The 17,735-nt window shown below is 32.3% G+C and overlaps 1 protein-coding gene across 1 annotated transcript in view; it reads right to left on the bottom strand.

The window, feature by feature from the left end:
• Positions 1-899: 899 nt before the first annotated feature.
• Positions 900-17,735, bottom strand: part of LOC149161202 (putative L-gulonolactone oxidase 6) — a 30,475-nt gene continuing 13,639 nt past the window's right edge. Inside the window, exons 2-3 of the mRNA XM_089435495.1 lie at positions 1,945-2,200; positions 900-1,714 (exon numbers count right to left, since the gene is read on the bottom strand). Of these exons, the coding sequence (XP_089291621.1) occupies positions 900-1,714; positions 1,945-2,200 (1,071 nt within the window). The remainder of the gene's footprint in view (positions 1,715-1,944; positions 2,201-17,735) is intronic.

Genomic DNA, 17,735 nt, shown 5'->3' with positions numbered 1-17,735 from the left:
TGTTGTAATTACTCGTTACTTTTCTTATGTTGATCTATATTCTTTTTGTTAGTGGGAGCTTAAGCAAGTTTCTAGACCTCCTCATATTTACAAGTGTTTCTTTAATACATAAGAATGACTCATTCTTATGAAAAAATAACCCCTAATCCCATTTCCAACTTTGATAACATGATTAAAAAAGTTATTGAAAAGTTGTTCATAAGGTTTTGAATATCATGATGGCGTTGTCTTGATCTATATTCCTTTTGTTGGTGGGAAAGTTTCTCAAGCTCTTTACATTTAAAGTGTTTCTCAAACTCCTTATATTTGAAGTGTTTTTTTAATACTTAAAAACTGCCGTTCTTATGAAAAACTAAGCCCTTTGTTGTACTATCTAATTTCATTTTCTTCTTTCATAGCATGATTAAAAACAATTGTTGAAGAATTTATAAAGTTTTGAATATATACATACATTCAAATTTGGAAAGAAATCACCGTTATCCGAAAAGTCTGGAAATGAAGGGAAATATAAGAAAATGCATTTAAACACATTTTTTTTTTCTCAATTTTGCCAATTTTTTTCACTATATAAAATGTGTTCAATGAAATATTTTCCTACCAAATTCGAATTAGGCTCATTAGTGAATCCAATGATGTTACTAGAGCCAATTGGGTTGACTCTGATAACTATGAAAAGTAGTGTACATCTCCCTGCTTACCACAAATTCATCTCTATGAGATGCAATTGATAAACCAGCTAGGTAGGTAAACATTGAGCACATAAGGAAAGAAAAACTAAACTATTAATGCGCATGCATAATCACTATCCATTTCAGCTCTAAACTGTAAAAGGAATCATGAACGTACGCTGAGAATTAAGAACATTGTGTACGCAAATGGAGCAATATGCGCATGTTTTATTATCCTTCGTATCTACAAACCCTAGCATCCGGGTAGACTCTTCCTGCTTTGCAGAAATAGCCCTTTTCGGGACCACAGTGTCTGTCCTCGGAGCACACACAGAGCCCTTCCAAAGCACATCCGTCCTTCACCATAACCAACCCTTCCTGCCCTGTTCCCATCATGGCATCTGTCCAATCATTCGACATTAATCCCTCAGGATCGTATTTTTTCTTGACTTCCAAGAAATCCTGGGCTTTACTATACTTACCCATGACTCCTAGAAATGCAATATTTCGGTTCTTGCCCCAGTGAGGAGTACCTCCATATTTGAACAAACCCATCTGCTCAATCTCTTCCAACACGTCCTCGTTCAGCCTGGGTGTCATGGGATCTCGAGAACGGTAATACGTGAAATCAAGGTCCACAGAGTCCTCATCTAAACCTAAATATGCAGTGGAAGCTTTCACAAAACGCATCAGAATGCCACCGTATAGCTCGATCCCACACAAACTGCTGGGGTTCAGATCCCGAAGCTTTTTAATGTCTGTGATGAAGTCTCTAATCTTGGAGAGACCAATGGCAATTGTTGTCTGATGGAAGAATTCGCCTTTGATGCGAGGATCCCATGCACAAGCTGTCACCAGGGTGTTTTCTGCAGATTTGAGACATGATCCAGACGCCTGTAGATTGTTCTGATATCCTATCACAGGGTACTTTGTGAAGAATAAACCATCGTTTTTAAAACCGGAAGCCATGCTTAAAATAGTCCCAACCTGAAACTTCGCTATCATGCATTTCGCCTTGGCATCCTTTGTAGCTTCTTGGAGCTCTTCTGTCAACAGACAAAACAGATAAAGTCCAGACTCTATAGTATCAGAAATGTATGTAAAAATCTGAAAAATCTGAAATTGTAAAAAAAATTCAAGATTACCATTTAATATTGAGTTAATTATTATTTATTTTTGATAAGTTTTTCGCTAGGAAATCTAAGCGTTTTGACATTCTCTCATATGTGAAGGGACCCGAAACATTTGGTAACAGTTGGGCCGTTTAATGACGCACCCGCTGAACGAGCTATGGCTAAGCCTGCAGTGAACATTGAGCGGAAGCCGAAGAAGTCATTGGTCCCGTCTCCTCCTTCATTAACCGAAACGCGATCGTCCACTCTGTAAATAACTGCCCGCTGCCCCGGAAACCATGTCAAGTCTGCGAATTCATGGGCCAACGCAAAGTCTAGTATATTCTCCTCTAGATACGCGTCGTTCATCTTTACGTTTGTAATGGATCGCTTAAACATGGGTTGCAACTTCAGGGTCACCTGCACTCGCAAAAGATAAATATGCATTTAGTATGTGACTTTTCTAAATTTATATGTCTGAAATGCAGTTTTTTAATATTTTAAACACTTAATAGATATGAGTAAAGTTAAATACTTTCCTAATTTTTGAAATATTCGTAAATTGCAGATTTCCCAAATATTTGGGAATTTGAGGGATATAGGTCCTATGTCCGTCAGATTTCTCGAATATTCAAGAAATCTGCAATCTACTTAAATTCACCCCATTAAATTCACCCATTAAAATCGACCATATAATCTGCAATCTACTTAAATTCACCGCATTAAAATGGACAATATATACCCAAAAAATTGGTATAAAGATATATATAGCTTCCATACCGTTATATTGTCACCTTTAACTATTATTGGGAAAGGAAAAAAAAAACTATTATTGGGAACGTTTACAGAAAAGTTGATACAAAAAATATCCAATTCTCAGTACTAAATCACTGAGTTCGATGCCCGACATGTTTGGTAAAATATGAAATCTTTGAAAAGGGAATAGAAATAATATATTTTTAAAATATTTTAATATGAGTAAATGAGATGTGGATGTTTTTTTTTCAAGAATTAGGTTGATAATGATCTGTTTAAAATTTAAAATTTATTAAAAATTAAATCTCACATAAATTAATTGTATTTTATGGTTAAAAAGATAAACTTATATTTAGAAGTGAGAAGAGTGACATGTATTTCATGGTTAATAAGATAAACTTATATTTAGAGGTGCGAAGAGTGAATTGTAGCTACTTAATAGAAATGTTTAAGTTTTACTGTTTTATAGATGGTAAGAAAGATAAACTTATATATAGAAGTGAGAAGAGTGACATGTATTTCATGGCTAAGAAGATAAACTTATATCTAGAGTTGCGAAGAGTAAATTGTAGCTACGTAATAGAAATATTTAAGTTTTACGGTTTTGTAGTTGAAAAGTGTGATAAATATAGCTTTATTTTTTGAATTTCATATAAATATAATTAGATCTCATTCATGTATAAAGTTTTCATTGTGTATTTTAGGGTTAAAAAGATAAACATATATCTAGAAGTGGGAAGAGTGACATGCACCTCATGGCTAAGGAGATAAACTTATATCTAGAAGTGAGAAGAGTAAATTGTAGCTACTCAATAGAAATATTTAAGTTTTAGGGTTTTATAGTTGAAAAGTGTTGTAAATATAGCTTTATTTTTTTAATTTCTTATAAATATAATTAGACGTGTTGGTGTAGCATGTTTTGGTTTAGTAAAAGGATTGAAGTGTTCCATTTTATATAAATGTGATTAAATATTATTAATATATGAAAGCTATTATGATGGGGCTTTTTAGGTTTTTGCTAAAAAGAATTAAGGTTTTATATTTTTCTAAAAAGAAATTAAAGGGTTTTATGTTATTATATTTAAAGATGTTTTTAATAATTTAGTATGAGGGAGATGTTTAATTTCTTTCATGCTTAAAATGTATTCACTTGACATTTTGTACTAGGAAGACATCTAATAACTAAAAATAAAAAAAATTATTCCATTGTTAATCATAAATAAAATATTCCAATACATACCTTAAGTACAATATTTTTATATCATATTTACACACACATATACACACATATATATTGATGATAGTGGTGGTGACATCCACAGAGAGAAAAAAATGCCTCTTGAATCCTAAGAAAGCTAAGAGATTACCAACACTTATTTGGAATTTATGGCACATGGGGGTTTCACTCAATGAACTTCAACCCTACTTTCACTAGATAATTTAGATATTCATTTTCTCATGAACATTTTTTATACCCCTTTATATATTTTATTAACTTTGAGCTCTATTTATTATACTTACCAATATAAAAACTCTTTACCCCTTGTTATATGCTCAATCTATTATGTCATTTTTTCCTCAATATATATCCACCAATATGAACCCATGTGGTATGGTATTGCTCCCCCAGTGAAGCCCCATGGAAAAGGAAAAGAATTGAGAGAAGTGTTCCAATATTGTCATAGTTTTGATGATCTAGAAGGTTAATAAGATTAGTATTGTGACAAATATTTAGAAATTGAGATATAATTTAGATGTACTTAAGACATTTTAAGAGAAATTATTTTTTAAGTACAATCCTAATAATGTCACAAATATGGTATCATACCTCATCCTATGACATTTCAGAACTCTCCAACACTTGGTTTGACTATGAAGCTCATGAGAATTTGCTCTTATTTTAGTAATGTTGATCTTAATTTTTTTACAATAGTAAAAATAGAGAGATAAATTTTATCTTAAATATTAGGATTGATCACATCCTTATAGTATCCTAATTTTATTTCATGACCTAATTCTAATTATCTCTCTTTATCCCCCAAGGAATTAGCCAAGATTTGACATATTTCTGCGATCCCCACTTGAAGCCTCTTTTTTCCCTATTGTTTAACTTGTTCTTGTACATTAGCTACCCACTCACACCATTCTCTCAATGAGAGGAATATTTTCTTCTATGAAGAGGATATGACAAGGCTATTACCTTTAATTTTGAGATTATAAGTTATAACATTATTCTAATTTTCTCTATCTTTCTCCATGATTCTCTAGATATACTACATCCCCACTTTTCACATCCATATAAGATAACTAAAGTGAAAAGAATCTAAAAAAAGAGTTTTTTCCTTTTCCCATATCAAAAGGTTTGCAAAATTACAAATATTTTTAGGCTTGTAGTATGCTTTCAACCTCATTTATCCTTTTTCTCAATGCTATAGTTCCAATTGAGTTGGTGATGAATATTGATGTTGGGATATTTATATAAAATAACTTCGTCCAAGTTCTCTTTGTCATATATAAAAGTATCATATGTGATATTTTACGATTTAATTATATAACTATCATTTTTTTAGTGTTCATAGTCAATACTCATACTAGAGAAAAAAATTGTTGAGGATTACTAGTATCTTGCTATCATTTGAGGTACTATCCTAACCATAAATAAGAAATATCAAAATTAATGTAATGAGACTTGGTTCAATACAACTTGCTTCTTCCAAACAATCCTCTTATTTGTCAACATTTATGCCAAAAGGGGCGGAGGAAAGGGAACAACCTTGCTTGGCTCCTGTATTCTAATTAATGTATTTCAATGAGGCATAAATATTGTTAAACATGGAAAAAATGCTCTCATACAACCTTATTATAGTAGCTCTAAAATTCAAAGGAAATTTTAGTTATTCTAACTATTCCAAAGGTTCATCATAGACATTGTTTCAAAATATTTTCTAAATTCGATAAAACAACAAAGGAGATTGGTTTTATTACTACAAAAATCTTCTTTATTGAACCTAATTGTAACAAGGTGGATGATAATAGATAGATAACTCCTAAATCTTGCCTAGCCTTTGAATATTTTTCCATGGTTTTCTAGAAACATGACAATCTTATTTTACAAAGTAATTGCTTATAGCATGGCTAAAATGGTGTTAATCATTATGGTTATATAATTAGAGGGATTGTTTGTATCCCTACATTTAAAAATAGGCATAATTAGGCATTGCATCAATGGTTTAACAAAGTCCTACGTGACTACTAATTGAAGAGCTTATGTATACGAGGGATGCAGATAGACCCTCCAATTTTAAGCTTTCATCTTGGTAGACTTCAATGTCTTTATTTTTTCCTTTTATGAGTCAATTAAACCCAAACTTTATGTATTCTATAAAAAAACTTTAACCATAGTATAAACATTTCAAATGTTGTCCACATCATTAGGGGATTTACAAAGAATTTTAAGGCAGGAATTCTAATATGTTAAGAGAATCATATTATTTTGTTTATTATAAGTTAGTTAGTCTCTTAGGATCTAGCTTAAAAAGATGTAAATTCTTCTCTGTCTATATATATATATATATATCTATATATATATTTATTTATTTTATTTTATTAGGGATTTGTACCTATTTTTATTAGTAGATCTTAGGGACTCATTAGAATCACCCCTAATGAATTTTAAAGCAATTTTACACTTATTATCATGTACTAAGGGTTGCTTGTTCTATTTTTCCTTTTACATGACACCTTTGTGAAAACTTGTTAATGGAAATAGAAAAGGTTGTTGTAAAATTATGATAGAGGTATTCAATATTGTTTTTATATGATAGCAGATTTAATTCACTATTTAATTCATTTCAGCATTGATTGGATTTATTTTTTTCAAAAGCAAGTTTCTTGATTATCAAAATTTCTTCAGTGGGAATTTTGTGGATGTCAAAGTTAAGAGTTATTGTTAAAGATCTATTATTTTAGTAAAGTTCATGGTCACTTAGAATGTATAAATTTACTATTTGGTTATATAGGGGGTATATATTGCAATCCAACCCATGAATATAAGTCATATAGTTAGATTTTAGCCACTTCATTATATTGTTGCAAATTATTAAACCTTGAAAACTATAAAGTTTGATTAGTTAGATATCAAACAAATTCTCTATTAGGTATTTATAGATTATTTCGTGTCTATTAGCTCAAATAGGGCCCTCATATAGCCATAGAGGATCAGGGTTGGAATAAATTCTTGAAAGAATAACTCAATTAATTGTGATTCTAGAATTAAATTATCCTATCAAGAGGATACCACCTTTATTTCTTGGAGTATATATATATATCTTGTTTTAGGTTATTATATGGACAATTGTTTTCTAGATTGTTTCTTGTGTAAGAGTATAATTAATAGGAATATAATGATATATTGTTAAATAAATCTTCTTAGCATTGATGTCAAAGAATTCCATCCATATGTAGTGATTGACATGGTCCAACTTATGAAGCCAAATGTCAAGAGAAAAATTATTTTTAGTCTAACTGTCCATGCACCCAATCCTTTTGTTGTAGGATTTATTATTCCATGTCAACCACAATATCAATTCTTCTATGTTAGAGACTTTATATTTTGCACCCACACATGTTTCAACAATAAATAAAACACCAATTCCACTTGAGATCCAACTTAACATAAGGTCTTTGCACCATGGAAAGATATGATAATTCCAATATAGGATCCAAAGTATTCCAAAATCTATTTAGTATTATAGTTTTGGTCTCTATTCCTAATAATAGCTTTTCAATTCCTAATTATTTCCCATTTTCCTTCCTTCCAAGTTTCTTTTATATTTTTGAACACCATTCCTTAATTCAACTTGGTCTTCAAGATGATGTATTGATTTATAAATAGATTTCGCATTTTAGATTTAGCAATCATTCTGTGTGTCATATTTATGGTCATTAGAGTTTACCTTAACAAAAATCAACCTATCTTTATGCTTGATTATTTTGTTAGCCTCTTTGCTTTTATGAGAAAGCTATTTCAATTTGAGACTTTTTAGCTCTTATTTTACCATTGCTATCATTTCTTCATATTTTCGTGATTTTATACCAAAATGTATGAAGTTTAAGGATATTTTGTTATGCTCATGGTCTATCTCTATGACATTATGCACTTTTTCTTTTATGGGTTTGATATCCTATTTACTTTCCAAATTATTTAGGGCCAAATTTTTAGTTAGATTTTCTTCTAACTCTTCAATCTTGTCCCTTAGATTACAATTTTCTTTGGCTTATTCTTCTATTGTCTATATGTGTAAATGTATTGTTTTCCAAGAATTTAAACTTATTATCAAGCATTATATCCAACTCTATTTGAATGTTTCCTTCTCTATCTTCTCTTCATTTATCTAATGATTCTATATGATCATAAAGACTATCTAGGGTTACTTGTTAGGCATCCCCCTAAGAGGTTTTGGTATCTATGGTGAACTTTTAATATTACAAGGAACATAAAATAAATAAGAATTGTAGAAGAAACATGTTTACATGGTTCATGGAAAGGTTTGAATGGTAGCAATCATTATAGAGAGATCATGATGCTTGTAAAAAATGGACATAAGTTCTTTTTATATCTTAATATAAGGAAGATGTATAATTCATTTAGTGATAAACATTAAGTTGATATATTCAATGTCCACCTTCAATAAAGTAATTCAATATCAACTTTATATATGCATATAAAACCACTGAACTCCATCATCAAATGTATGCACCTAGAAAACATTATCAAGAAATAGTACACTCACAAAAATAGTTAGTATGGAGTAACTGGAAATATGAAAGGGGTCAAACTCATTCTTTTCATATCCTAAGGTATATTGGTTCCACTTTAGCTATGATTCTTCACAAGGCATTAAAAAAAATTATCTTCAAATTTATCCTTAGTATTGTATCCACCCAATTCATCTTATATCTTCTTAGTGTCTTCATTAAATTTATCTTTATGATCCATTTTCATTTTCTAATAGAGGTATTCATGATCATTATCAGAAAAATTACCAATCCAAATAATGAATTAGGCTAGATAAAAATTGGATTAGAATGTTGAAGCATTTATTGATTCCAAATATTCTAAATTCATTACTTAGAAACTTACAATTAACAACTTATTTTGAGTTTTAAGTAGATCAATATTTTTGTACATTACATGGATACATGTAGCCACACTACTTAGTAAAAAAAAATCAAACCCAATTCTTGGTCATGGTTGAATATGCAATAAAGTGTGTATAATTCTAAACAAACATTTTCTATACGCATATTCATGATGAAAACAAATTTGCAAACAAGTGTTCCAACTATTGCTAAAATATTCACCATGTACAAGACTTGCTACAAAATCATCAAATAGTCATTGTAACATTACAATAACTCACCAAATAAGTGACATTGCAATTGTAAGCATCAAAGTGTCACAACAAAGAAAAAATCATCTAACACCTTGGATGCCCTTATTCAATTTCAATGTGAATGAAGATGTTCACCAAGAAACCAACTCTATAGACAAATCCCAAAGAAATACAAGCATAGAAGATTCTCTACTTATACCTCTAAAAACATTGTAGCCACTTCTTCTAGCTACCAATTATATAATAAGAAAAATAATTGGTCTTATCTTTTCACTATACATAGGGTGGGAGGGTGATCTCTAAAAACAAATCTAAAATGTTGAGTAGACCAAAGATATGAATTTATGTGTGTTGGTTGAAAGAATATTGTGCTATGTGAGGAGGATATATTTTATAAAAATATCATCAAAGATATAACCATTAGAGTGTGGGGATGATCTTGAGAAACCCAACTAGTGGAAGTTTATAGGTAAATGATAGACCTTAAGGAACTAGAAATAAGAGAGGAGTTTTTATGGTGTAGAATAGACATTAAAAAACCTAATAAACTTAGACATTTATAGTTGCAATTGGGTTGTAGGGTAGAACTTGAGGAACCCAACTAGCAACAATTTTCTAGGTGAAGGTTGAAACTTGAGGCAATAGAAATGATATGAGTAATCAAGGTTTAGGGTAGACCACAAGCCCCACTAACTGAGATAAACATAGTGTTCATGTGTAGAGAAGACCTTTAGAAAGCTAACTAGCAAAAATACTAATAATAATATTAAATAACTAAAAAACAAATATTTATTTAAATAATAGCCCTAAATTGATTATCATAATACTATCTCTATAGAAAAAATAAAACAACATAAAAATATTAAAAACATTAAATATTTAAAAAAAAATAACATAAAAATATTAGAAATATTAAATACTTACTTAGAAATAAGAATAAAAGTATATTGATTGATAAGATAAAAAATAAAAAATAAAAAATATAACCCAAAAATATATAATCTAAAATCTGAAATCAAAATGGCTTATGTTGTATTGGTATGCATAATCCTTTTATAAATTTACATACCCATAGACTTAATTGCTTGAAATATTTTGCATAACCGAGAGGCTTAATTGCTTTAAAAAATTAATTTAAAAATGCACATGGCTAAAGATTGAAAGAGATATTATTTAGATGCATATGCATAAAGCATAAGGTTGGAAAAATATAACTTCCAACAAACTACTAACAACTCACCAAAGTTAATGTTCACCTACAAGTACAAGTAACAACTAATATGAAGCATTGTGCCCACCTTAATTAGTACATTTTCTCTAAATAAGTATATTCTTTTAAATTCATTATAGCACTTTTTAACATTTAAATAACTTATCAGTCATATGAGTTGTTTAATTTGTCTAAAAGTAATCAATTTCTTTTCAACAACCCAACGTTACTAATTCCCTTATCAACCAACACTCTAATAAAAGTATTAGGCTAATCCTCAATGAATATATCGGAATCTTTTAAAAAATTAAAACTACATCAAAAACAAAATCTTGGAAGCTAAAACTAAAAATCTCTTGAGATGTCCAGGATTGCTAATTTTGCAATGATGTTTTCGCATCATATTGTGAAGTTTTGATAAACCAATGGATTATCACTGGCTTTTAACATTTGAGAATGAGATGAATGCAATGAGAAAGTTTTCTGAAATAGTAGAATAACCATATTGTCTGGCTGAAATGATTGGGAATCCATGTTTTCCCCCTAGGAAATAATTAAAAAAAAAAATTTAACCAACATACTAAGACAATAGATGGCCTCTAAGTTAAATTAGAGGTTATGTATGACACTGCCTAGGACTTGAGCTAAATATACAAATACTTATATTTTATGTAAGTATAAATATTATGTCACATCATGAAATTGTTTATAATATTTATATTAATGAAATTTAATTGGGTGAAAATATGAATCGTAATTGTGGAGACAAAGTACTTGTTGAAACATGTGCAGCAAATATGTTTTGTAGCCATATAAAAGATGTTACGTGTTTTCTGAGTTGGCCAGCAAAACTATAGGTCCACTGCAAAATTGCGTGGGATGGTAAGAATTACATAATTTGTTAATGGTAAAGGTTAAGGATGGCGAAAAATATTTATAAATTGTTATAATATTAATAATCATTTTTTATTAAAAAATAAATAATGAGAACGATAATGGTTAATTTATAAATTATAAAATTTTAATTTTAAATTTTAAATTAATTTTCATTTTTTAAATATAATATAATTATATATATTTGTTAATAAAATAAATAAATTTATGTTATGTTATAAATTTATATCTGGTCTTCATGATGAATTACATTTGTTGGTTCGAAAGGTGTTGGAAAAAAATGTTCTCATGTGATTTCTACCAAAAGACTTTGTTTAATGTTATAAATATTTACTTATCTTTTCTGGGTACAATGTTTAAAGAAAAAATTTGAACACTTAAATAAATAAGTCTGTGTTTTGATTATGTTATATTTAAAATATATATATAAATTAATTTGAAGTGGAAAATTTGCATTTCTATTTCAACATACATAGTCAAATAAATGTACAGTTATGATGCTTAAAAGCACTTTAATAAGTGATAGATGTAGTTAGAGTTTTTTCTCTTTGTTAGGTGGACATAAATAACTATACTTATGACTTATTGAAGTGCCTTTAAAAATTATGGTTCTATATTTGTTTGACTAGTTACATTGAAATAGAAATGCAGATTTTCCACTTCATATCAATTTGAAACATCATTTTTTGGTAGGGACTATGCAAGTCAATAAGTGTGATTTTTTTAGCAGGGGCTATGTAAACCAATAAGTGTGTCTATTAGATCACAAGTTAAAATATCTTTCCATCCCTATGACCCTTTCCAAATAAGATATACATTCTATGAGAGGGTGAATGGTTTTTTCTTGGAATTGAAGGGGCTCATCGGAGGAAGCGATGATAGCAAGTGAGTAGGGTTATGGTTTCGGATCGGGCCGCCTCGGGCAAACATGAACCGAGGACTAGGTGCAGGGGAAGCTTGCTTCCATTAACACTTGATCAAAGAATCACAGACTGTAGATACGCACGAAGGGCAGGAGATAGAAAACAGACGGAACTAACAGAGAAATGGTAGCTGAAGCTGGGAGGGGAGAGATCCCCTCCTACAAAAACATAGCAGCAGGGGAGTCAAGCAGAAATGGAGCACAAGGAGGCAGTGGAAAAAGCTCCAGAAACATTTTGGTCATGGGAGCACGCTGGCAAGTAGGATTAAATGGCAGATGTTTACCAAGGGCAACGAAAAAACCCAAGTTTGTAATCCCTAACAACAAACTTGAAGAATACATAAGTTATATGAAGTATCATGCTTTAATCTGTAAGTCCGTAGGGATTTGACCGTCTGAGAAGGATTTGACCAAATGGGTACAGCAAAGATGGAAACCTAAGGGGCATATAGATCTAAAACTAGGGGCAAAGGGTTTTTTTATGATTATATTCTCTAATCTGGAAGATAAGGAAAGGATTTTTGAGGGAGGACCCTACTTTATGAATACTGCTGATTTATTCATGAGGCATTGGGAAGACTGCTATAACCTAGACAGGGAAAAAATGTTAGTGGCACCTATCTGGGTCAGACTATTTGGACTCCCAATTGAGTTCTGGGATCCGGAGATCCTAGAAGGAATATGTTGGGTACCTATAATACTAGTGATTACCCCATTACTATTGTAGTCATACCCCTTATTAATATTGTTGTGCCCCTATTGCCCCCATATTGTTATTACTGTGCCCCATAGAATCCCTCTATTGTTATTTTTGTGGCTTTATATTATTATTGTTAGGTCGGCTGGATTATATTGTGACTCCTTAGACTCCTATATATAGAAAAAGAGGTTTTGTCATTTGAATCATCCAAGAATTATTCATTTATGTAATGTAAAGGAGGTTGTCCCCTCGAAGAGGCTGAATTCTAAGGCGTTGATCTATCTTTTTTATCTTTTCTTGAGCTGGTTTCATAACATTTGGTACCAGAGCTTTGGATTCTAGGGTTTCGCTGCTCCAAACAGGTCATCGTGGCATTTTCACTATAAGGTTTTGTGTGACGTTTCAGAAGTTGCAAAAAAACCCATGTGAGAAGAAATTGCGCTGAACCTTGGGTCTGAATTTCAGAGCTTTTCACGCGATATTTGCGGAGATATAATCTGAGGAAGTTGGTCTTTTTGCAGACTCCTGAATTACATTCAAAACAGGTGACCTGGGGAAAATCGTCATAACTTTCACTCTGGGGATCGGATTGAAATTTCGTAAGAAGGTACATAAAGAGGACGGACTGTAGTTTCTTGTATGCATGTTTCAGATCCAAAGGTCGAAACAGTGACTCGTGGCACGTCGTACAAGTTCGCTCTACTGAACTAGTCTATAAGCAAGTCACTGTGGGAGATTTCACATAACTCTTCCTTGGAGAATCCAATTTGGGTCAAACTTGTGGCATTGGAAAGAGGACACCGAGGGCTACTATAGCTCACAAATTCAGAACTAGATGGTTGTAAACTACAGAGATACATCAGAGGCAATATCGAGCTCCTACAAAGTGAAAAAATGTGTGTAGATTTTCTTAAATTTTTGCTTAAGCTTGGTTTGAAAATTTATTTTGAAGGAATTCAAAGGGCATAGTAGAGTGTTATTATTGGTAATTGATGCCCCGAGGAAAGAAAATGCAAACACCTAGTAAGGAACCTGAAAGCTCTAGCATGACTCATGAAGAAGAGGAAGAAATGCAACATGATATATCAAAATTACAAGACCAAGTGCAACAACTGTCCCTTGCACAAAAGGGAACAGAATCTAAGATGGATGGTTTAAAGAAAGATGTAGAAGCTAAGATGTATGGCTTAAAGAAAGGTTTAGAAGCTAAGATGGACTATTTAAAGAAAGTCGTAGAAGCTAAGATGATTGACGTGGAAGCTAAGATGGATGATTTGAAGACAAACATGGACAAATTGAAGATAAATATGAATAAGTTTCTACAAGAAATGGTCCCTAAGGGTGAAAGGGTACTAAAGGAAACTCATGATGAGAACAAAAGAAATGTTAATCATGATTCCATAGACACTAATGTTGGATCGAAGACTCACCATATTCCAAAAATTGATATGAGGAAGTTTGATGACAAGGATCCTGCCACATGGATATTACAGATGGAGCAATTCTTCAATCTCAATAATGTGCAAAACACACAAAAGGTACGTATGTAAACTTTATATTTGGAACCAAATCAGTTTGTATGGTATCAATGGCTTTGCTCTCGTAAACCATTTATCACTTGGGCAATTTTTACAGAAGAATTGATAGCACATTATGAGGATACAAAAAGCAACACTTTTTTTATCCAATTGATAAGTCTCAAACAAAAGGGTTCAATAATGGAGCACATTGAGGAGTTCCAAAAATTGAACATAAGGGTAAAAGATATTCCAGAGGAGCATAGGATTGATGTGTTCATAGGGTCTTTAAAGGATAATATCACATGATGTTCGCCTTTGGGAACCTGATTCATTAGAGAAGGCATTCAGGTTAGCAAGAAAAATGGAAAGCAAAATTATGGCAACCAGGAAGCATACCACTCACAACTATAAAGACAGAAGTGTTGTTGCCCCTAGTCTTCCACAACCTATAAGGTTGACACCACAACAATTGGAAGAAAAAATAGCAAAAGGGCTTTGTTACAGTTGTGATAGCAAATATACTAAAGGTCATAAGTGTGCTGAGAAGAAATTATTCTACATACATTGTGAAGAGGAAGAAGAAAAGGAGAAAGAAAGGTCAAAAGAAGAGGATATACTCCAGGAACAAAGCCTAGATGAAGAAAAAATAAATCCGACCATATCTTGTAATGCATTGGTGGGAATTACCACTCCTCAAACCATCAAGATAGAAGGACAAATCAAGAAGAAAAAGGTAATAGTGTTGATTGATTTAGGAAGCACCCACAATTTTATTCATTGTAAGGTAGCAAAAGAATTGAATTGCTTCCTATATCCAGCACCAGAGTGTCAAGTGATGATTGCAAATGGAGGAACAATAAATTTCTCTGGAAAGTGCCATAATATCAAGCTATCCATGGGAGAATATGTATTGACTAGCCCAATGCTTTCCATTCCAATGGGAGGTGTTGATGTTGTACTAGGAGTCCAATGGCTACAATCCCTGGGTACAATAGCTTTTAATTTTCAAGAACTTTTCATCAAATTTTCTACGGAAGGAAAGGAAGTTGAATTAAGGGGTATTGCAGGGAAACCAGGAAAGATAATCAGCTCTAATAGTATGACAAAGCTTCTAAAAAAGGAGCAAAGAGGTGTAATTGCACAATTATGCTCACTAGATGTTTCCACATCGGAATCGTCTATTTCTCCAGATCTCCAAAAAGTCTTGGACAATCATTCCAAGGTATTTGAGACTCCCAAAGGTCTCCCACCTATGCGTGATCATGATCATGCTATTCATCTGATTCTAGGAAGTGTTCCTCCAAACATCAGGTCGTACAGATATCCCTATGTCCAAAAGAGTGAAATCGAATGTATGGTTGCAGAAATGCTAGAGGCTGGTATAATTCAATCGAGTCAAAGTTCTTTCTCTGCTCCAGTAGTATTGGTGCACAAGAAGGATGGATCATGGTGCATGTGTCCAGATTATAGGGAGCTCAACAAGCTCACTATTAAAGATAAGTTCCCCATTCCTGTCATTGATGAATTACTGGATGAATTGCATGGATCAATTTACTTCACCAAGTTTGATCTTCATTCAGGATATCATCAAATTAGAATGAAGACTGAAGACATTCTGAAAACAACATTTAGAACTCATGAGGGTCATTATGAATTTTTGGTCATGCCTTTTGGCCTTACCAATGCACCTTCAACATTTCAAGATTTGATGAATTCAATTTTCAAACCATTCCTTAGAAAATTTGTGTTAGTATTTTTTGATGATATACTAATCTACAACAAGTCTTGGAAGGATCATGTTGAACATTTTGACAAGGTGCTACAACTATTGAAGGAGAAACAATTATATGCAAAAAGATCCAAATGTTTCTTTGGAGTCCAGGAGGTGGAATATTTGGGTCATATTGTATCTCATGAAGGAGTTAAGGTAGACCCTAGCAAAATTAAAGCCATTAAGGAATGGAAAATCCCCACATCCATAAAGCATCTGCGAGGATTTCTCGGGTTGACAGGGTATTATCGCAAGTTTGTTAAGAATTATGGGAGAATAGCAGCACCTCTAACAACATTATTGAAGAAAGATGCATTTTCATGGACTCCGGAAGAAACAAAGGCCTTTGAACATCTTAAAGAGGCAATGTGCCAAGCACCGGTCTTAGCTACACTGGACTTCACAAAAACCTTTATTGTGGAATGTGATGCTTTAGGAAATGGAATTGGTGTTGTTCCAATGCAAGATGAAAGACCCATTTCTTTTGAAAGTCGTCCAATCAAGGGAAAGTTTTTAAGGAAAGCTATTTATGAGAAGAAAATGTTGGCAATACTCCATGCACTTAAGAAATGGCGACCCTACCTAATGGGTAGACACTTCAAGGTAAAAACGGATCATGATAGCCTTAAATACTTTTTACAACAAAGATTATCCTTTGAAGAGAAAAAAAAGCGGGTCGCAAAGATGTTGGGTTATGACTTTGAAATCATCTACAAAAAAGGGAAGCAAAATGTGGTGGCAGATGCACTCTCAAGAAAGGATGAGGATGTGGAAGCATTGTTGTGCACCATTTCTATTATCCAACCAGATTGGGTAAACGAAGCAAGGGAGGAATGGAAGAATGACGAAGAAGTGTGGGCACTTATTCGAAAGTTACAACAAGATTCCAGTACGTCTGGTACATTTAGCTGGAAAAACGATTCGTTATGGTACAAAGATCGCTTATAACTCTGTAAGGATCCCCAGCTAAAATAAAATATTCTTATGGAATTGCACACTTCTCCCTTAGGAGGGTACTCAGGATTTTTAAAAACTTACCACAGGGTTAAGAAGGAATTTTTTTGGGATGGCCTTAAATCAGATATTCAAAAGTTTGTGGTTGAATGTTTGGTTTTCCAACAAAATAAAGTTACAACAATTAAGACACCGGGTCTATTACAACCTTTATCCATTCCAAGCCAACGTTGGGAGGAGGTTTCAATGGATTTTATCACAGGTTTACCCAAGTCTGAGGGAAAGAGTGTCATCATGGTGGTAGTTGACAAACTTACCAAGTATGCACACTTTTGTGCATTATCACATCCATTTAAAGCCAGTACAGTTTCTACTGCATTTATGGAAACAATTCAAAAGCTACATGGAAACCCAAAGATTATTGTAAGTGACAGAGATCCCATTTTCATTGGAAATTTTTGGACTGAATTATTTTCTTGTCTTGGTACTTAGTTAGCTCATAGCTCATCTTATCATCCTCAATCCGATGGGCAAAATGAGATAGTAAAAAAATGTTTGGAAGGATATCTTTGTTTCTTTGTATTTGATAAACAGACACAATGGGTCAAATGGTTGCCTCTGGCTGAATGGTGGTATAACATTTCCTTCCATACAGCAACAAAAATGACCCCATTTATGGCACTTTATGGGTATCAACCACCATCCATCACATCATATTTAAGAGAAAATTCTAAGGTTCAGGCAGTGGAACATCACATCGAACATCAAAAACAAGTCCTCCAACTCTTAAAGGATAACCTTGTCTTGGCATAAAATAGAATGAAACAACAGGC

This window comes from Pinus tabuliformis, chromosome 5_2 (genome assembly GCF_031772625.1).
Source record: "Pinus tabuliformis cultivar Carrire ecotype Pingquan chromosome 5_2, CPIR1, whole genome shotgun sequence".
Lineage (NCBI taxonomy): Eukaryota > Viridiplantae > Streptophyta > Pinopsida > Pinales > Pinaceae > Pinus > Pinus tabuliformis.
Note: the sequence above shows the minus strand (reverse complement) of the source record. Positions and strands in the feature narration are given on the sequence as shown.